Consider the following 22,573-nt stretch of genomic DNA (forward strand, 5'->3'; position numbering starts at 1 on the left):
TTACGTGGTCTGGGAAGCCTCGGTGGGCTCATTTGATGCGGCATGGTCGTGGTGGTCAGGGTCCGGCTGCACTGTGCTTGTAGAGCGTGCAGCCATGCTAGAGTCCATAGTGCTCGTAGAGCGGAAGGCCATGCCAGGGTCCATTGTGCTCGTAGAGTGGGCAGCCATATCAGAGTCTATAGTGCTCGTAGAGCGCGCAGCCATGCCAGAGTCCATAGTGCTCATAGAGCGTGCAGCCATGCCAGAGTCCATAGTACTCGTAGAGCGGAAGGCCATGCCAGGGTCCATTGTGTTATGGACCTGGTGGTTAGGTGCACCTGGAATGACCTGATGGTTAAACTAGAAGACAGGACAAGCTCTGGGAAGTGGGAACTCTGCTGACCGCAAATCCTAATCCTATAACACACACACTAGAAATAGCTGTGGAGCGTACCTAACTCTCCCTAGACGCCTCTTCACAGCCTAAGAGCTATCTACCCCTAAAGATAGGAAAATAAGCCTTACCTTGCCTCAGAGAAATTTCCCCAAAGGTAAAGGCAGCCCCCCACATACAGTTAGGTCCATATATATTTGGACAGAGACAACATTTTTCTAATTTTGGTTACAGACATTACCACAATGAATTTTAAACAAAACAATTCAGATGCAGTTGAAGTTCAGACTTTCAGCTTTCATTTGAGGGTATCCACATTAAAATCGGATGAAGGGTTTAGGAGTTTCAACTCCTTAACATGTGCCACCCTGTTTTTAAAGGGACCAAAAGTAATTGGACAATTGACTCCAAGGCTATTTCATGGGCAGGTGTGGGCAATCCCTTCGTTATGTCATTCTCAATTAAGCAGATAAAGGGCCTGGAGTTGATTTGAGGTGTGGTGTTTGCATTTGGAAGGTTTTGCTGTGAAGTAAACATGCGGTCAAAGGAGCTCTCCTTGCAGGTGAATCAAGCCATCCTTAAGCTGCGAAAACAGAAAAAACCCATCCGAGAAATTGCTACAATATTAGGAGTGGCAAAATCTACAGTTTGGTACATCCTGAGAAAGAAAGAAAGCACTGGTGAACTCATCAATGCAAAAAGACCTGGGCGCCCACGGAAGACAACAGTGGTGGATGATCGCAGAATAATCTCCATGGTGAGGAGAAATCCATTCACAACAGCCAACCAAGTGAACAACACCCTCCAGGAGGTAGGCGTATCAATATCCAAATCTACCATAAAGAGAAGACTGCATGAAAGTAAATACAGAGGGTTCACTGCACGGTGCAAGCCACTCATAAGCATCAAGAATAAAAAGGCTAGACTGAACTTTGCTAAAAAACATCTAAAAAAGCCAGCACAGTTCTGGAAGAACATTCTTTGGACAGATGAAACCAAGATCAACCTCTACCAGAATGATGGAAAGAGAAAAGCATGGCAAAGGCGTGGTACAGCTCATGACCCAAAGCATACCACATCATCTGTAAAACACGGCGGAGGCAGTGTGATGGCTTGGGCATGCATGACTGCCAGTGGCACTGGGTCACTAGTGTTTATTGATGATGTGACACAGGACAGAAGCAGCCGAATGAATTCTGAGGTATTCCGAGACATACTGTGTGCTCAGATCCAGCCAAATGCAGCCAAACTGATTGGTCGTCGTTTCATACTACAGATGGACAATGACCCAAAACATAAAGCCAAAGCAACCCAGGAGTTTATTAAATCAAAGAAGTGGAATATTCTTGAATGGCCAAGTCAGTCACCTGATCTCAACCCAATTGAGCATGCATTTCACTTGTCAAAGACTAAACTTCAGACAGAAAGGCCCACAAACAAACAGCAACTGAAAACCACCGCAGTGAAGGCCTGGCAGAGCATCAAAAAGGAGGAAACACAGCGTCTGGTGATGTCCATGAGTTCAAGACTTCAGGCAGTCATTGCCAACAGAGGGTTTTCAACCAAGTACTAGAAATGAACATTTTATTTAAAATTATTGAATCTGTCCAATTACTTTTGGTCCCTTTAAAAACAGGGTGGCACATGTTAAGGAGTTGAAACTCCTAAACTCTTCATCCAATTTTAATGTGGATACCCTCAAATGAAAGCTGAAAGTCTGAACTTCAACTGCATCTGAATTGTTTTGTTTAAAATTCATTGTGGTAATGTTTATAACCAAAATTGGAAAAATGTTGTCTCTGTCCAAATATATATGGACCTAACTGTATATTAACTGTGAGTTAAGAGGAAAGTCACAAACACAGGGATGAAACAGGTTTCAGCAAAGGAGGCCAGACTTACTAGATAGACTGAGGATAGGAAAGGGATCTATGCGGTCAGCACAAAAAACTACAAAAAGCCACGCAGAGTGTGCAAAAAGACCCCCGCACCGACTCACGGTGCGGAGGTGCCACTCTGCAACCCAGAGCTTCCAGCTAGCAAGGCAATATCATGTTAGCAAGCTGGACTAGAACTTAGCAAGTACTAAGAAATATATTCAGTACACAATGAACAACAAATGAACTAGCAGGGACTTAGCTTCTGCTGGAGTAGACAGGTCATCAGAAAGATCCGAGAGAGATCTGAACCAGTACTGATACATTGACAGCTGGCATGGAGTAACGATCTGAGTGGAGTTAAATAGAGAAGCCAGCCCAGCCGCAAACGAGGGCAGCTGAGGGAGCAACCTCAGAACCAGCAGTTCCACTCACAGCCACCAGAGGGAGTCCACGGACAGAACTCGCCGAAGTATCATTCATGACCACAGGAGGGAGTTCAAGAACGGAATTCACAACACCATTGTGCTTGTAGAGCGGGCAGCCATATCAGAGTCCATGGTGCTTGTAGAGCAGAAGGCCATGCCAGGGTCCATTGTGCTCGTAGAGCAGAAGGCCAAGCCTGGGTCCTGCTGCATCGTGGTTGTGGTAGAGCGGAAGGCCAAGCCTGGGTCCTGCTGCATCGTGGTGGTGGTGGAGCGGAAGGCCATGCCAGGGTCCTGCTGCTGCATGGTGGTGGCAGTGGAGGAAGTCAAAGCAGGAGCAGCAGTATTCATGGTGGTGGCGGTGGGCTGTCCAACAGCACTTGGCATGGGGGTGGTGCTGGGTGCTGTAGTGGTGTCCGGCAGTGCTTGGAATGGAGGTGGCCATGCAGTGGTATGCAGCAGAGGTCGGCATTGAGGTAAAGCTTGAAAGTGTGGGCACAGGTGGATATGCCGCCACTGTCTGCTGAAAATACCGACTCTGCTACATAGCCTGCACGTAAGCAACATTGCAGGCCTGCATGACACTAATCTGGAGATCAGGAGTAAGGAGTTCCGACATGCCCTGTTCAATTTGATTAAAAAAAATTATGTGCTGGCCTCTTGAGGTCGGCTTTTACTTGGTTAAGGCTTTTGGTGACCTCCTGGATACGTGTATTCATATGGCTAATGGCAGTATCCAGTCGGTCACCCAAAGCCTTGAGTCCATCGTGAAAAACCGAGCTCAAGTGCAGAAACTCGGGTATAAGTGACCTGTCCGATGCCCTCTGCCACTGCCGGGAGGAGCCCAAAAAAAAAGGGGCAGAGGCAGGGGACTGGCAAAGGGGAACACCTGATGGACCAGCTTCCTGGTCTCCAGTTAGTGTGGCAGGCCCAGTTGCTGCAGCGCTGTTGGATGGCTGGGACGGGTCCGTGGCTGTCTGATGAAGGACTGCTCCAGAACCTGGGTCAACAGTGCTGCTCCATGTCCTGTGAAAATAGGAAAAAAAAATTAATACCAAAAACTTAAAAAACACCAGCTCCTGTTGAATAGAAACATACAGATTATGGCAATGCAACACAACCTAATACACCGAAAAAATTCTTACATTCTATGTCCAAGGACCGGTCTTAAATATGCCAGAATGCGGTGGTATTTATACTTTCGGATCCTTGCTCCAGTACCACTGGGAACACGGCTCTCTTGACGCAGGTCCTTGTTGAAGCGGTCATTCATCGAACGCCAACGTGTTTTGACTTTTAGCACTGTTGAAAAAACAAAAAATAATGGTTAGACAATGGACTTTTGGCCATGCTCACACAACTGTGTGTGATGAGAGAAACTCCTGAGAGTTTCTGTCATCACACACAGTTTTAGTGAGCACGGCCAAGGTCTCTGCTGCATCACACTGCATTGCAATACTTACAAAATGCATTTCGGACCCGAGTCGGGGAGTTGTCCCAGCCATCCCACATCGCTTTGGCCACCTCATTCAATAGCCACTGGATCGTCATGTGGTCCAAGTGTTGGGGAACCCGGGTGTCCCACAACGGGACTCGCTCATGGACCAGGGAGATGAGGATATCATTGTCAATGAGGTCCTCATCCCGTTCTGGAACCTAAAAAATAAATGAATACATTAATGTTGGATACATTAACATAAGGAAAAGAAAGAAAACAGGCTGAGAAACGGCATGAATAATGAAAGGCAAGATAGAAAGGAGTCCAGAAGAAAAGTGTAAAGAAAGAGGAAAGTAAAGAAAGGAAGATTCAAGAGTACTAAAGTGAGGATACAGTAAACAGTCAGCCAGGTTTACTTACACGCTGCCGCCTTGCCACCTGACCATGACCCCGCTGCTCCTGCTCACCCTCTGCCGCAGTGGAAGAAGTGCTCTAAAAAAAGGAAGAAAAAATTGTCACATGTGTAGATGTGACAGTGAATACTTACCAATCTGAGGAGTTGAGTACTCACTTCACTGACATGTTCGGCTTGAGAAGGCCCAGGACGTTGCTCCTCATAAGAAGATGACATTTTGATGCATGCAGAAAGTAAGAAATGGCAGAAATTAGGACATGTAGAGACAGAAAATAGAAAATAAAGGCATTGGCTTTGATATACTCACATTGTTCAGTGTCTTGTTTCCTCCAAGGTTCTTGCCTGCATTTGCTCTGCGAAAGAAACGCTGCAGACACAACCGCAAATGTGAAACTGGCCTTAGATGTTTCGCATATTCAAAATATACAAGATTCTTATGATCCGTGATCAACATAACCAGATGAACTGCTCCCTCCAAAAAATGACGCCACTCTTCAAAAGCCCACTTGATTGCAAGAGTTCTCTGTTATCTGTTTCACAAAAATATAAACATGGAAGCCATTTACCAAGCGATGCACCCTGCAACAATACAGCCCCCACTCCCACCTCAGACGCGTCAACCTCGACGATAAAAGGCTGAATAACATCAGACTGTATGAAGATCTGTACGGATGTAAAAGGTATTGAATGCCTCCCTGTTCGGACTGGACCACTTGGAAAAGTCAGCCCCATCCTAGTCATATCAGTTTAGTTTGGCTACTACCGAAAAGGTTTTGATGAACTTACAGTAGTAGTTGGCGAAGCCTTAAAACCTTTGTAACCCCTTCAAATCCTCAGGATGATCCAAATCCAGTACCGCCCGGACTTCCGCAGGATCCATGCAAAAACTGGTGGATGATGATGACATCTTAGAAAAGGGATCTCCTCAACTGACAAGATACATTTCTCCAGTTTGACAAATAATTTATTGTCTCTGAGTAAGACCTGCCTGACATGTACCTGATGTGACTCAAGATTAGGGCTCCTTCTCACTTGCGTAAAATACAGCCGAGTCTCGCAGGTTAAAACCCGGCTCTGCCGCCTGCACTCCAGAGCGGAGCGTGCAGCTCCATGTATTGCTGTGCGGCCGCACGCTCTGCCCTGGAGTGCCAGTGGCAGAGCCGGGTTTTTAACTGCGAGACTTGGCCGTATTTTACGCAAGTGAGAAGGAGCCCTTAGGTGAATAAATTAATATGTCATCAAGATAGATTACAAAGTGCTGATAGACGGTGGGCACGTTCGTCAACTCAAATGGCATCACCATACAAATATTCACTCACATGCAACAGTGGAAAGCACTGGGGAGTGGAGAATGGGGAGAAACCAAAGTAGGAGAAGGAAAGGGAATTATCACACTTACTAACCAAAGCAACAGTCACTGATAAACCCACCATACGCCTTCTCAAATAACCACTGACTCCTATCCTCCCAGCCATGCAGAATAAGCTAGTTCTGACGATGTGGGTCAGTCAGGACCCAGATTATATAGGGTATAGAAGTGGCTAACCATGCTCAGCTGAGAGCCCAGACTCCCAGCGCTCCCAACATGGCCAATTAACCCCTGTACTAATTATAGAAACTTGATTCCAGCTCACCCAGTTGCTCTATTCTCATCCACCTGGGGCTCTGACACCAGCCTCGCCCTGGCATCACATCAAGGAAAATAGAGAAAATTGGAGTCCAGCTCAACAGGACTGGATTTTGCTTTTATTTTTATTTTTCAAAAGAAAATATTGTGCATACGAAAGTAAAATTAACTCATGAGTAAGACTGCCTAGTGCAGGCAAAATGCGTTGACTGGGTCATGTAAATTTTTCTTTTGTATGCACCATATTTTCTTTTGGAAATTCCAGTCCTGTTTAGCCGGACTCCAATTTTTTCTAACCCCTGTACTGACAAAAAAAGTTTTATACTGATTAACAAGGTAAAGCGCTTCTTTTTAGCGCACAAGTAGGAGCAATTGCTGCGGTCTTCTAGCTCCTCTTTGTTGCGGTAACTCCGTTAGAGACATTTAACATCTTAACAGCCGCGGGTGGATCGCGACTCCACCCGTGGCTGTTGGGGGCACATGACAGCTGATCAAATCAGCTGTCATGTGCCTGAAAAGATGTAGCTCAATTCCAGAGCCTGCATCAAAGAAGGGGAGGCGACCTTTGATGTATAGGTACATCATAGGTCGTAAAGGGATTAACTCTGAAATGCTGCCAGGGTCCGAGCCATATGGGAGACTAGTCTTATAATAATAATAATTTCATAATAATTTTTCATTTCTATAACGCCAACTTATTCTGCAACACTTCACATTTTTAGACTTAATGGGAACCTGACAGGAACTTCTCCCCACCCAGTGCCTGTGACTGACAGGTCTTTCCCTGCATGCATCTATAGAGAAAGATCTATTACTACAGGGCAGTGAGAAGGGAGAATCCCCTGTCAGGTTCCCATTAAGACTAGTGCATACTTACAAAATATAAATCAATTTCCTGTTTAGAACCTGGCATGATCATATTTTCTGCTATTATTAATGCATTGATTATTACCAGTATTTTCAAAATTAAAGCATCTGATAACATTTAAAAAATACATTGCAGTATTCCAGTGGAGGAGTACTGAGAGGATTAGGAAAGCAATCAATTGGAGCTATTACCAATGCCATCGGCTATTATGCTATTGGACTGCCAGTTGGAATTTCACTGATGTTTCGAGTGAAACTTGGGATCGTAGGTGAGATTACTGGCCTTTAAGTATGTAATCATGTATCTACAACGTCAGCTTAAAGTGAATGCAAATAGTATATAAAGATTAAGGTAATATAAAAGAACAATCCAAATTCTAACAAAGTGGAGTCTTCATTAACGTCTTCACCCCCAGTCAGTGTTTCTTGATCAGGCCAAATTTTACAGTTCTGACCAGTGTCACTTTATGTGGTAATAACTCTGGAACACTTCAACAGATTCCAGTGACTCTTTGGAAGTTTGTTCATGAATCATGACATATTGTTCTTCATGATAATTTATTCAATATGACTTGTGTTTATCTGTAAAAAATATTAGAAATTTGGTGAAAAGTTAGAAAATTTAGCAATTTTAAAATTTTAATTCTTATCCCCTTACACCAGACAGTTATGCCACACAAAAGTCATTAAATAACATTTACCACATGCGAAAATCCAGTATAACGTACCATAATTAAAATGTACAACCTTTATTAAATAAACTCAACAAAGTTCATGCATAAATGATACAAAATAATTCTACATAAAGAATCAAGGTCACTACTTAACCATAATGGGGAGTAATACCACCATAACCCCGACCTACAACCTATGCATACAGTGCATAGTACAATCTTGCTTTATAGCCCCATAAAATACCCTATCTCCGGTACCAGCCGTATCCTCCTGAGGCCATAATTAAATAAAAGTTACTGACATAGCACTTACATTAGGGGTGGTCTGCTGCGTCTGGTCTTCCCCAAGCGCCCCAACGCGCGTTTCGTCACCTTCGTCAGAAGGCAAACGCTGGAGGGGAGGGATGAATACCTTAAATAGTATGAGTGGCCAATGGGAAGTCTGGTTTCAGTTCGTATCGACAAGTTCCGTGTCATGTCGGGATCACCTCCGGTGTTTACCGCGCATGCGCTGCTGACATCAGCCATCTATCTGACGCCATGGTTTGCGGCCGTGGAACGCAAGCCCAGCCTGGGCCGTCATGAGGACGGCGCATACGTCCTGCTCCTAGTGCCCGCTCGCCATAGCGCTAATGAATATGACAACCTCGCATGCGTCACCCCGGAAGGTGCAAATATTCTAACCCAATTATTGTGGGGACAAAAAGAAAGCAACTAAGTTAAACAATTAGCAATGCACAGTGCATCCTACCAAAGTGCATAGTTATATCTACTGGTGAAAATAGCAAAATGTATTATATATTATTGTTACTAAAACAGCAACGCAATTACTCCCAGGTGCCCAAAATAACAGTCCAACCCAGGACATAATCGTAAGATATACTCAATATATAGTGCATCTCAAGCCCAATATACAGCAAAATACATATAAATCCTTACATAGAAATCTAGTGAACATTAAATTTGTAGATTAAAACTTAAAATGAAAATAAAGTGCCTGGTATAACATAGTGTCACAGCATAATAATATAGTTGAATATCACCAACACATATGTATATCAATTATATATATATATATATATATATATATTATATGTACATAAAGTGCAAATTAATATAAAGTGTACATAAAGTGCAAATTGATATAAAGTGTCAAGTGCATATAGTACCTACTAACATATGATACAATAAATATATAGACAATAGGCAATCCCACAATTAATAATAAGAATCCAATCATAAAAAATCCACATGACATCAGATTAAATTCCAGATATCGGGGACCAATAGTTGGACCTCAATTTATTTAGATGGTAATATGGTCCTTCTTAGATTTGATCCTCTTTTCACATATCAAATCAGGTCTTGTCCCACATGGATCAATGTCAAATCCAGAAACCAATCGCCACACCTGAATGGCCCAGCCATTCAAAATAAGAAGACCCTATAATATAATGTAGAAAATAAATAAAGGTAGTGAGAAAAAATATAATAACATAAAAACACAAGAAAAAATCCCATGCATCATGGAAATAAAAATACAACGAACAAAGGCCCTTTACAACACCCCAACCCACCCCTAATTAAAAGATACCAATACTTTACAAAAAAGAACTAAACCCAAAATTTTCATTAAGGCCTAATGGTGTCACTGACTGCAGACGGTATATCCAGCGACTCTCAATTTGTGCTAGCCTTTTAAATAAATCACCCCCCCTTTGACCCATTGATAACTGATCAATTGCTCTCAACTTCAAAAGGTTCGAATCCGACTTGTGGAACTCCGTGAAATACCTAGGTAAGGTTTTCAGCGGTACTTCCCTGGTGCCATTTTTAGATTTGTCTATATTGAATTTTAAATTCGCGGGTAGTCATCCCTCGTATATCTTTTTGCATTGACACTGGGCATAATAGATGACACCTGTAGATGAACAGGTGAGTCTATGCCAGATTTTAAATGTGCGTGTACGTCCAGAGTTCTGAAAATCCTTGCATTTCACTAGATTCCCACAGGCCTTACATAGGCCGCACGGAAAGAAACCCTGAAGAGAAACAGAATTTGTCGCATTGTATTTTTGATGGTCTGAGGTATAGTGGCTATGCACAAGGAGATCCTGAAGATTTCTGGATCGCCTAGCTGTAACCAATGGTTCAGAGGGGATAAAAATTTTCAATATTGGATCAGCCTTTAAGACACTCCAATGTTTTCAGAGAATATCCATAAAGCCATCCCATTGATTGTTTTTTTTATCGCTTTGGGAAGATGATTTGTAGGGCAACGTATTTCTAGACGACTCATTTGCTCTATGGTACCCTCTACGTACAGCTCTATGGCTATAAAACCTATCACGAAATCTCGAGTAGAGGTCTTTAGCCTGTTTTTGAAAATTCTCCTCAGTGGAGCATATTCTTCTGATCCTCCTTAGATGCTGGCCTATTGGAATGCCACGTATTGTCGTATATGGATGGAATGATTCGGCATGAAGAATGGTATTGGTGGCCTTAGGTTTTCTATATGCATCCGTGGTTAACATTCCAATTTCATCGGCCTGGATGTTAACATCAAGAAAATTAACCTGACAGCCATATTTATATGTCAACTTAATGTTTAAGTCATTATCATAAAAATCATCCATCGTATTTTTTAGTTCCTCCTTGGATCCCTCCCAGACAAACCACACATCATCTGTATAGCGGATCCAATGATGTACCTTGTCCGCATTGTCAATTGGATGACACTGGAAAATCTCACGCTCCCATGCCCCAAGGAACAAGTTTGCATACGATGGGGCACAAGTGGCCCCCATCGCCGTTCCATGGGTCTGGAGGTAAATTTGGTTATTAATTACACTGGTCAACAGCATTTTTGGTGCCAAAGATATTTCATCGAATTTAGGGTATTTTTGGGGTGCTGATTCTGAATATGTCATCAGTTTTGCCAGATTGGCTCAAGTTTTTGAGATTTTTGGTATCTTATTTATAGCACTTGTTGGTAAATGCGACGCATCATCTCATTCATTTCTTTGGATTAGTACTTGAACTGAGCAGTTCTCAATATAGTTTTGTGTTAATTAGTGTTCTAAAAGTTTGTTCATAGCTTGATTTTTGCACTAACTTTATGTTGTTGTCTGTTTTCCAGTGAAAAGCATGAACTCATCAAGAAGAAGTTGTCTTAACGATCCAGACTCATTCTGTTACATTTGTGGTGAATACACACTGCCAAAACATAGAAGAAACACAACAGACTTCGTAAAGAAAAGTGTATTTTGCCTATTTTGGGGTTATGCTTGGGGACCAAGACAAGTTTTGGGCACCACACATAGTGTGCAAAGCATGTATCGAATTATTACGAAAATGGAGCAAAGGACAAAGAAAAAGCTTCAAATTTGGTGTTCCAATGGTGTGGAGAGAGCCAAAAAATCATCATGATGACTGTTATTTATGGTAAACACAGGTACAGGCACATCTTCACAATGAGGGACAGGCCTTCTTGCAGATTCCATGTTACTCCCATTTTCGTTTCTTATGCTTATTGAATCCTTGCACTTGCACTGCACAGAAATAACAGTCATCATGATGATTTTTTGGCTCTCTCCACACCATTGGAACACCAAATTTGAAGCTTTTTCTTTGTCCTTTGCTCCATTTTCGTAATAATTCGATACATGCTTTGCACACTATGTGTGGTGCCCAAAACTTGTCTTGGTCCCCAAGCATAACCCCAAAATAGGCAAAATACACTTTTTTTACGAAGTCTGTTATGTTTCTTCTATGTTTTGGCAGTGTGTATTCACCACAAATGTAACAGAATGAGTCTGGATCGTTAAGACAACTTCTTCTTGATGAGTTCATGCTTTTCACTGGAAAACAGACAACAACATAAAGTTAGTGCAAAAATCAAGCTATGAACAAACTTTTAGAACCCTAATTAACACAAAACTATATTGAGAACTGCTCAGTTCAAGTACTAATCCAAAGAAATTAATGAGATGATGCGTCGCATTTACCAACAAGTGCTATAAATAAGATACCAAAAATCTCAAAAACTTGAGCCAATCTGGCAAAACTGATAGCATATTCAGAATCAGCACCCCAAAAATACCCCAAATTCATTAAAATATTTTGGACACCAGAAAAATTTTTTTTTTTTTGTTGACCTGTGTTATGAAACAATTATGTTTCAATATAAGTGCCAGTAGCTCGATAATGAGGTTTGTCAGGGGTTTACCCAAATTGCTGGATTGGAGGAACCAAGTAAGCGCTCTAATGCCGTCTAGGCTCTCAATGTCAGCTGTTACCATGACCATATTATCACGAAACATTAGGACATCAAAATGCCCATGCAGTGGTATCCCTGATGTACGAGGTAGATACCAGAGGCTTAAGATAAAAATCAATCATTTGGCAAACAACCTCACATAGCACCCCAATCCCTGATAAAATTGGATGCCCAGGGGGGGCCATCGAAATGCCCAAGTGCCGAGGTGGTATTCCTGATATACGAGGGTAAAGGGTACATTTTCAAGGTGATTTAGTGGAACCCTTTCTAAAGGACCTTGATAGGGATTTATGCAAATGGGAGAAGGGCATAAGTGATAATAAAATTAAAAAGTATCAAGGGGACGCCAATGACTATGAGACAAAGATAATTTATAGGTGGCAATACAGGTCAGGACAACAAAAAAGACCTCTGACCCGCAATGCATCCAGCGTATGTTAGAATCTGTTTTGTTTTTGACCATCCGCCATCTTGTTGTGGTTTTCTGGCTGCTGGTCTTTTTCCCCTGGTGCTGGGTTACCTTAGGTCAGGTGATTGTATCACCCTTTATTACCCAGCACCTGCCTCCCATTCCTTGCTGGACAACAGTGTTAATCCGCTAGAGTTCTGGCTAGTTGCTTTGATAGCTTTCTGTGTTTGATATTGGACAGTTCAGGGATCTCTGGTTCTGCTATCTTTAGTTTCTATACAGACAGCATTAGAGCGGTTACTTGGTTCCTCCAATCCAGCAATTTGGATAAACCCCTGACAGACCTCATTATCGAGCTACTGGAATTTATATTGAAACATAATTGTTTCATATTTAATAACTAAATTTACGTCCAGACCCAGGTAACGGTGATGGGGACCACTTGTGCCCTATCGTATGCAAACTTGTTCCTTGGGGCATGGGAGCGTGAGATTTTCCAGTGTAATCCAATTGACAATGCGGACAAGATACATCATTGGATCCGCTATATAGATGATGTGTGGTTTGTCTGGGAGGGATACAAGGAGGAACTAAAAAATATGATGGATGATCTTAATGATAATCACTTAAACATTAAGTTGACATATACATATGGCCGTCAGGATAATTTTCTTGATGTCAGCATCCAGGCCGATGAAATTGGAATGTTAACCATGGATGTATATAGAAAACCTACGGCCACCAATACCATCCTTCATGCCGAATCATTCCATCCATATATGACAATACGTGGCATTCCAATAGGCCAGCATCTAAGGATCAGAATAATATGCTCCACTGAGGAGAATTTTCAAAAACAGGCTAAAGACCTCTACTCGAGATTTCGGGATAGAGGGTATAGCCATAGAGCTATACGTAGAGGGTACCATAGAGCAAATGGGTCATCTAGGAATACGTTGCTTTACAAATCATTTTCCCAAAGTGATAAAAAAATGGATCAGCCTAGATTTATCTCTTCTTTTAACAATCAATGGGATGGCTTTATAGATATTCTCCGAAAACAATGGAGCGTCTTAAAGACTGATCCAATATTAAACAATCTGATCCCCCCTGAACCATTGGTTACAGCTAGGAGATACAGAAATCTTCGGGATCTCCTTGTGCATAGCCACTATACCTCAGACCATCAAAAATACAATGGGACAAATTCTGTTTCTCTTCAGGGTTTCTTTCCGTGCGGCCTATGTAAGGCCTGTGGGAATCTAGTGAAATGCAAGGATTTTCAGAACTCTGGAGGTACACTCACATTTAAAATCTGGCATAGACTCACCTGTTCATCTACAGGTGTCATCTATTATGCCCAGTGTCCAGGTAAAAAGATATACGAGGGGATGACTACCCGCGAATTTAAAATTCGGGTAAGGGAACATGTGCGCAATATAGACAAATCTAAAATTGACACCAGGGAAGAACCGCTGAAGACCTTACCTAGGCATTTCAAGGATTTTCACAATTCGGATTCGAGCCTTTTAAAGTTGAGAGCAATTGATCAGGTATCAATGGGTCAAAGGGAGGGTGATTTATTTAAAAGGCTGGCACAAATTGAGAGTCGCTGGATATACCGTCTGCAGACAGTGACACCATTAGGCCTTAATGAAAATTTTGGGTTTAGTTCTTTTTTGTAAGGTATTGGTATCTTTTAATTAGGGGCGGGTTGTGGTGTTCTAATGGGTCTTTGTTCGTTGTATTTTTATTTCCATGACGCATGGGATTTTTTCTTGTGTTTTTAAGTTATTATATTTTTTCTCACTACCTTTATTTATTTTCTGCATTATATTATAGGGTCTTCTTATTTTGAATGGCTGGGCCATTCAGGTGTGGCGATTGGTTTCTGGATTTGACATTGATCCATGTGGGACAAGACCTGATTTGATATGTGAAAAGAGGATCAAATCTAAGAAGGACCATATTACCATCTAAATAAATTGAGGTCCAACTATTGGTCCCCGATATCTGGAATTTAATCTGATGTCATGTGGATTTTTTATGATTGGATTCTTATTATTAATTGTGGGATTGTCTATTGTCTATATATTTATTGTATCATATGTTAGTAGGTACTATATGCACTTGACACTTTATATCAATTTGCACTTTATGTACACTTTAAATTAATTTGCACTTTATGTACATATATATAATATATATATATATATATATATATATACATATATATATATATATATATATATATATATAATTGATATACATATGTGTTGGTGATATTCAACTATATTATTATGCTGTGACACTATGTTATACCAGGCACTTTATTTTCATTTTAAGTTTTAACCCCTTAGTGACAGAGCCAATTTGGTACTTAATGACCAGGCCAATTTTTACAATTCTGACCACTGTCACTTTATGAGGTTATAACTCTGGAACGCTTCAACGGATCCTGCTGATTCTGAAAGTGTTTTTTCGTGACATATTGTACTTCATGTTAGTGGTAACATTTCTTCGATATTACTTGCGATTATTTATGAAAAAAATGGAAATATGGCGAAAATTTTTAAAATGTTTGCAATTTTCAAACTTTGTATTTTTATGCCCTTAAATCAGAGAGATATGTCACAAAAAATAGTTAATAAATAACATTTCCCACATGTCTACTTTACATCAGCACAATTTTGGAAGCAAATTTTTTTTTTTAGGGAGTTATAAGGGTTAAAATTTGACCAGCAATTTCTCATTTTTACAACACCATTTTTTTTTAGAGACCACATCACATTTGAAGTCATTTTGAGGGGTCTATATGATAGAAAATAACCAAGTGTGACACCATTCTAAAAACTACAACCCTCAAGGTGCTCTAAACCACATTCAAGAAGTTTATTAACCCTTTACGTGCTTCACAGGAACTGAAACAATGTGGAAGGCAAAAATGAACATTTAACTTTTTTTTGCAAACATTTTACTTCAGAACCACTTTTTTTTATTTTCACAAGTGTAAAAACAGAAATGTAACCATAAATGTTGTTGTGAAATTTCTCCTGAATACGCCGATACCCCATATGTGGGAGTAAACCACTGTTTGGGCGCACCGCAGAGCTTGGAAGAGAAGGAGCGCCGTTTGACTTTTTCAATGCAGAATTGGCTGGAATTGAGATCGGATGCCATGTCACATTTAGAGAGCCCCTGATGTGCCTAAACAGTGGAAACCCCCCACAAGTGACCCCATTTTGGAAACTAGACCCCTTAAGGAACTTATCTAGATGTGTGGTGAGCACTTTAGACCCCCAGGTGCTTCTCAGAAGTTTATAACGTAGAGCCGTGAAAATAAAAAATCGCATTTTTTCTACAAAAATGATCTTTTTGCCCCCAAATTTTTATTTTCACAAGGGTAACAGGAGAAATTAGACCACAAAGTTGTTGTACAATTTCTCCTGAGTACATCGATACCCCATATGTGGGGGTAAACCACTGTTTGGGCGCACTGCAGAGCTTGGAAGAGAAGGAGTGCCGTTTTACTTTTTCGATGTAGAATTGGCTGGAATTGAGATCGGACGCCATGTCTCATTTGGAGAGCCCCTGATGTGCCTAAACAGTGGAATCCCCCCACAAGTGACACCATTTTGGAAACTAGACCCCTTAAGGAACTTATCTAGATGTGTGGTGAGCTGTTGTGAATTTACCTTTTGGCTCCCTCTAGTGGCTACTAGTGATTTGACTCTGGGTATGTCATTCATTCCTTGTATGCTCACCTGGGTCGTTAGGTCAGGGGTGTTGCTATATAAGCTCCCTGGACCTTCAGTTCAATGCCTGGCAACGTTGATATCAGAGCTAATCTGTAGTGCTCTTGTCTTCTGATCCTGGTTCCTGCTTGATTAAGCTAAGTCTGCTTTCTTGCTTTTTGCTATTTGTTTTTGTTTGCATTTTTGTCCAGCTTGTACATAATCTGCATCCTATCCTTGCTGGAAGCTCTAGGGTGGCTGGTGTTCTCCCCCCGGCCGTTAGACGGTTCGGGGGTTCTTGAATCTCCAGTGTGGATTTTTGATAGGGTTTTTGTTGACCATATAAGTTATCTTACTACATTCTGCTATTAGTAAGTGGGCCTCTCTTTGCTAAACCTAGTTCATCTCTGTGTTTGTCATTTCCTCTTACCTCACCGTTATTATTTGTGGGGGGCTTGTATCCAACTTTTGGGGTCTTTTCTCTGGAGGCAAGAGAGGTCTTTGTTTTCCTCTTCTAGGGGTAGTTAGCTCTCCGGCTGGCGCGAGACATCTAGCGACCAACGTAGGCATGTTCCCCGGCTACTTCTAGTGTTGGCGTTAGGAGTAGATATATGGTCAACCCAGTTACCACTGCCCTATGAGCTGGATTTTTGTACTTCGCAGACTTGCCGATATCTCTGAGACCCTCGCCATTGGGGTCATAACAGTTTGCCAGGACGGTATTAAATGTTAAATGCATTGCAGAAGCGGGATTATAAGAAAGAAAGTTCTGAGGTTTTTTTTTCTCTCTCTCATTTTTTTTTTTCTTTTCCCCTTTACCTCTGAGTGGCTTGTGATTGCTGCAGACATGAATGTCCAGACCTTGATTACAAGTGTGGACCAGCTTGCTGCTCGTGTGCAGGGCATACAAGATTATGTTACCAGAAATCCTATGTCAGAACCTAAGATACCGATTCCTGAACTGTTTTCCGGAGACCGATTTAAATTTAGAAATTTCAGGAATAATTGTAAATTGTTTTTGTCTCTGAGACCCTGTTCATCTGGAGACTCCGCTCAGCAAGTAAAAATTGTTATTTCTTTTTTACGGGGCGACCCTCAGGATTGGGCCTTCTCGCTGGCGCCAGGAGATCCGGCATTGGCTGACATTGATGCGTTTTTTCTGGCACTCGGTTTGCTTTATGAGGAACCCAATCTTGAGATTCAGGCAGAAAAAGCCTTGCTGGCTATGTCTCAGGGCCAGGACGAGGCTGAAGTGTATTGCCAAAAATTTCGGAAATGGTCCGTGCTGACCCAGTGGAACGAGTGTGCATTGGCTGCTAATTTTAGAAATGGCCTTTCTGAAGCCATTAAGAATGTGATGGTGGGTTTTCCCATTCCCACAAGTCTGAATGATTCTATGGCCCTGGCTATTCAAATCGACCGGCGGTTGCGGGAGCGCAAAACCGCAAATTCCCTCATGGTGTTGTCTGAACAGGCACCTGATTTAATGCAATGTGATAGAATCCTGACTAGAAATGAGCGGAAAATTCATAGACGCCAGAATGGCTTGTGTTACTACTGTGGTGATTCTACACATGTTATCTCAGCATGCTCTAAACGTCTTACTAGGGTTGTTAGTCCTGTCGCCATTGGTAATTTGCAACCTAAATTTATTCTATCTGTAACTTTGATTTGCTCACTGTCTTCGTATCCTGTCATGGCGTTTGTGGACTCAGGTGCTGCCCTGAGCCTTATGGATCTGTCATTTGCCAAGCGCTGCGGATTTGTTCTTGAGCCATTGGAAAATCCTATTCCTCTTAGGGGTATTGATTCTACGCCATTGGCAAAAAATAAACCGCAGTTTTGGACACAGGTTACCATGTGCATGACTCCCGAACATCGGGAGGTAATACGTTTTCTTGTTCTGCATAAAATGCATGATTTGGTTGTTTTGGGTTTGCCATGGTTACAGACCCATAATCCAGTCTTGGACTGGAAGGCTATGTCAGTGTCAAGTTGGGGCTGCCATGGAATTCATGGAGATTCCCTGCCCTTGTCTATTGCTTCTTCTACGCCTTCGGAAGTTCCGGCGTATTTGTCTGATTATCAGGATGTCTTCAGCGAGTCTAAGTCCAGTGCACTGCCTCCTCATAGGGAATGTGACTGTGCAATAGATTTGATTCCTGGCAGTAAGTTTCCTAAGGGGAGACTGTTTAATCTGTCGGTACCTGAACATACCGCGATGCGTTCATATATCAAGGAGTCTCTTGAGAAGGGGCATATCTGTCCTTCTTCTTCCCCTCTTGGTGCGGGATTCTTTTTTGTGGCCAAAAAGGACGGATCTTTGAGGCCTTGTATTGACTACCGGCTTTTAAATAAGATCACTGTCAAATTTCAGTATCCTTTGCCGCTGTTGTCAGATTTGTTTGCCCGGATTAAAGGTGCCAAGTGGTTCACCAAGATAGACCTTCGTGGTGCGTACAACCTTGTGCGCATTAGGCAGGGCGATGAATGGAAAACCGCATTCAATACGCCCGAAGGTCATTTTGAGTACTTGGTGATGCCATTTGGGCTCTCTAATGCACCTTCAGTTTTTCAGTCCTTCATGCATGACATTTTCCGGAAGTATCTGGATAAATTTTTGATTGTTTATCTGGATGATATTCTGTTTTTTTCTGATGATTGGGACTCGCATGTGGAGCAGGTCAGGATGGTTTTTGAGATTTTGCGTGAAAATTCTTTGTTTGTAAAAGGCTCAAAGTGTCTCTTTGGTGTACAGAAGGTTCCCTTTTTGGGGTTCATTTTTTCCCCTTCTGCTGTGGAGATGGATCCAGTCAAGGTCCGAGCTATTCATGATTGGACTCAACCCTCGTCAGTTAAGAGTCTTCAGAAGTTCTTGGGTTTTGCTAACTTCTACCGTCGTTTTATCGCAAATTTCTCTAGCGTTGTTAAACCGCTGACGGATATGACCAAGAAAGGCTCTGATGTAGCTAACTGGGCTCCTGCGGCCGTGGAGGCTTTCCAGGAGTTGAAACGCCGGTTTACTTCGGCGCCTGTATTGTGCCAGCCTGACGTCTCACTTCCCTTTCAGGTTGAGGTGGATGCTTCGGAGATTGGGGCAGGGGCCGTTTTGTCGCAGAGAGGCCCTGGTTGCTCTACTATGAGACCTTGGACACACATCTCTATGGATTTCATTTCGGATCTTCCGGTGTCTCAGGGCATGTCTGTCATCTGGGTGATATGTGATCGTTTCTCCAAGATGGTCCATCTGGTTCCTTTGCCTAAGCTGCCTTCCTCTTCTGATCTGGTTCCTGTGTTCTTCCAGAACGTGGTTCGTTTGCACGGCATTCCTGAGAATATTATGTCGGACAGAGGATCCCAGTTTGTTTCCAGGTTCTGGCGATCCTTTTGTGGTAGGATGGGCATTGATTTGTCGTTTTCGTCCGCTTTCCATCCCCAGACTAACGGACAAACGGAGCGAACTAATCAGACTCTGGAGGCTTATTTGAGGTGTTTTGTCTCTTCTGATCAGGATGATTGGGTGACCTTCTTGCCGTTGGCTGAATTTGCCCTTAATAATCGGGCTAGTTCCGCCACCTTGCTTTCGCCATTTTTCTGCAACTCTGGTTTCCATCCTCGTTTTTCCTCGGGACATGTGGAGCCTTCTGACTGTCCTGGGGTGGATTCCGTGGTGGATAGGTTGCAGCGGATCTGGAGTCATGTGGTGGACAACTTGAAGTTGTCACAGGAGAAGGCTCAGCGTTTTGCCAACCGCCGCCGCGGTGTGGGTCCCCGACTTCGCGTTGGGGATTTGGTATGGCTGTCTTCTCGATTTGTTCCTATGAAGGTCTCCTCTCCCAAATTTAAGCCTCGCTTCATTGGTCCTTACAAGATATTGGAAATCATTAATCCTGTATCCTTTCGCCTGGATCTTCCAGTGTCGTTTGCCATTCACAACGTATTTCATAGGTCCTTGTTGCGGCGGTACGTTGTGCCTGTGGTTCCTTCTGCTGAGCCTCCTGCTCCGGTGTTGGTTGAGGGCGAGTTGGAGTACGTGGTGGAGAAGATCTTAGATTCTCGTCTCTCCAGGCGGAGGCTTCAGTACCTGGTCAAGTGGAAGGGCTATGGTCAGGAGGATAATTCCTGGGTGGTCGCCTCTGATGTGCATGCGGCCGATTTAGTTCGTGCCTTTCACGCCGCTCATCCTGATCGCCCTGGTGGTCTTGGTGAGGGTTCGGTGACCCCTCACTAAGGGGGGGGGTACTGTTGTGAATTTACCTTTTGGCTCCCTCTAGTGGCTACGAGTGATTTGACTCTGGGTATGTCATTCATTCCTTGTATGCTCACCTGGGTCGTTAGGTCAGGGGTGTTGCTATATAAGCTCCCTGGACCTTCAGTTCAATGCCTGGCAACGTTGATATCAGAGCTAATCTGTAGTGCTCTTGTCTTCTGATCCTGGTTCCTGCTTGATTAAGCTAAGTCTGCTTTCTTGCTTTTTGCTATTTGTTTTTGTTTGCATTTTTGTCCAGCTTGTACATAATCTGCATCCTATCCTTGCTGGAAGCTCTAGGGTGGCTGGTGTTCTCCCCCCGGCCGTTAGACGGTTCGGGGGTTCTTGAATCTCCAGTGTGGATTTTTTATAGGGTTTTTGTTGACCATATAAGTTATCTTACTACATTCTGCTATTAGTAAGTGGGCCTCTCTTTGCTAAACCTAGTTCATCTCTGTGTTTGTCATTTCCTCTTACCTCACCGTTATTATTTGTGGGGGGCTTGTATCCAACTTTTGGGGTCTTTTCTCTGGAGGCAAGAGAGGTCTTTGTTTTCCTCTTCTAGGGGTAGTTAGCTCTCCGGCTGGCGCGAGACATCTAGCGACCAACGTAGGCATGTTCCCCGGCTACTTCTAGTGTTGGCGTTAGGAGTAGATATATGGTCAACCCAGTTACCACTGCCCTATGAGCTGGATTTTTGTACTTCGCAGACTTGCCGATATCTCTGAGACCCTCGCCATTGGGGTCATAACAGTGAGCACTTTAAACCCCCAGGTGCTTCACGGAAGTTTATAACGTAGAGCCGTGAAAATAAAAAATCGCATTTTTTTCTACAAAAATGATCTTTTTGCCCCCAAATTTTTATTTTCACAAGGGTAACAGGAGAAATTAGACCAAAACAGTTGTTGTGCAATTTCTCCTGAGTACATCGATACCCCATATGTGGGGGTAAACCACTGTTTGGGCGCACTGCAGAGCTTGGAAGAGAAGGCGTGCCGTTTTACTTTTTCGATGTAGAATTGGCTGGAATTGAGATCGGACGCCATGTCGCGTTTGGAGAGTCCCTGATGTGCCTAAACAGTGGAATCCCCCCACAAGTGACACCATTTTGGAAACTAGACCCCTTAAGGAACTTATCTAGATGTGTGGTGAGCACTTTAAACCCCCAAGTGCTTCACAGAAATTTATAAAGTAGAGCCGTGAAAATAAAAAATCCTTTTTTTTTTCTTCAAAAATGATTTTTTAGCCTGCAATTTTTTATTTTCTCAAGGGTAACAGGAGACATTGGACCCCAATATCTGTTGACCAGTTTGTCCTGAGTACGCTGATACCCCATATGTGGGTGGGGGCACTGTTTGGGCACCCATCGGGGCTCGGAAGGGAAGGAGCGCCGCTTGGAATGCAGACTGTTATGTGATGGTCTGCGGGCGTCATGTTGCATTTGCAGAGCTCCTAATGTACCTAAACAGAAGAAACTCCCCACAAGTGACCCCATTTTGGAAACTAGACCCCCCAAGTAGCTGATCTAGATGTGTGATGAGCACTATGAACCCCCAACTGCTTCACAGAAGTTTATAATGTAGAGCCATGAAAATAAAAAAAATCATATTTTTTCCACAAAAATGATTTTTCACCCCCAAAATTTTTGTTTTTACAAGGGTAACAGGAGAAATTGGACCCCAAAATTTATTGTGCAATTTATGCTGAGCAGGCTGATACCCCATATGTTAGGGTAAACCACTGTTTGGGCGCATGGCAGAGCTCGGAAGGGAAGGAGCGCCGTTTTGGAATGCAGACTTTGATAGAATGGTCTGCGGGCGTTATGTTGCGTTTGTAGAGCCCCTGATGTACCTAAACAGTAGAAACCCAGCACAAGTGACCCCATTTTGGAAACTAGACCCCCCAAGGAACTTATCTAGATGTGTGGTGAGAACTTTGAATGCCCAAGTGCTTCACAGAAGTTTATAATGCAGAGTCGTGAAAATAAAAATAAACTTTTTTTTCCACAAAAAGATTTTTAAGCCCCCCAATTTTTTTTGACAAGGGTAACAAGAGAAATTGGACCCCAAAAGTTGTTGTTCAATTTGTCCTGAGTACACTGATACCCCATGTGTGGGGGGGACCACTGCTTGAGCGCATGGCAGAGCTCGAAAGGGAAGGAATGCCATTTTGGAATGCAGACTTTGATAGAATGGTCTGCGGGCAT

The 22,573-nt window shown here is 42.7% G+C and overlaps 1 protein-coding gene across 5 annotated transcripts in view; it reads left to right on the forward strand.

Annotated features, from left to right (window-relative positions):
• The window catches only part of LOC143816127 (multidrug and toxin extrusion protein 2-like), a 372,861-nt gene that overhangs the window by 305,143 nt on the left and 45,145 nt on the right, over nt 1-22,573 (forward strand). For 3 of the 5 annotated variants that reach the window (XM_077296137.1, XM_077296136.1, XM_077296138.1), the window contains one exon: nt 7,159-7,291. The exons of 1 other annotated variant lie outside the window; for it this stretch is intronic. In XM_077296137.1, coding sequence (XP_077152252.1) covers nt 7,159-7,291 — 133 coding nt within the window. Of the gene's footprint in view, nt 1-7,158; nt 7,292-14,226; nt 14,546-22,573 lie in introns of those variants that run through there. One more of the 5 variants, XM_077296140.1, reaches the window with a different exon arrangement.

Source organism: Ranitomeya variabilis, chromosome 3 (genome assembly GCF_051348905.1).
Source record: "Ranitomeya variabilis isolate aRanVar5 chromosome 3, aRanVar5.hap1, whole genome shotgun sequence".
NCBI classification, from domain to species: domain Eukaryota; kingdom Metazoa; phylum Chordata; class Amphibia; order Anura; family Dendrobatidae; genus Ranitomeya; species Ranitomeya variabilis.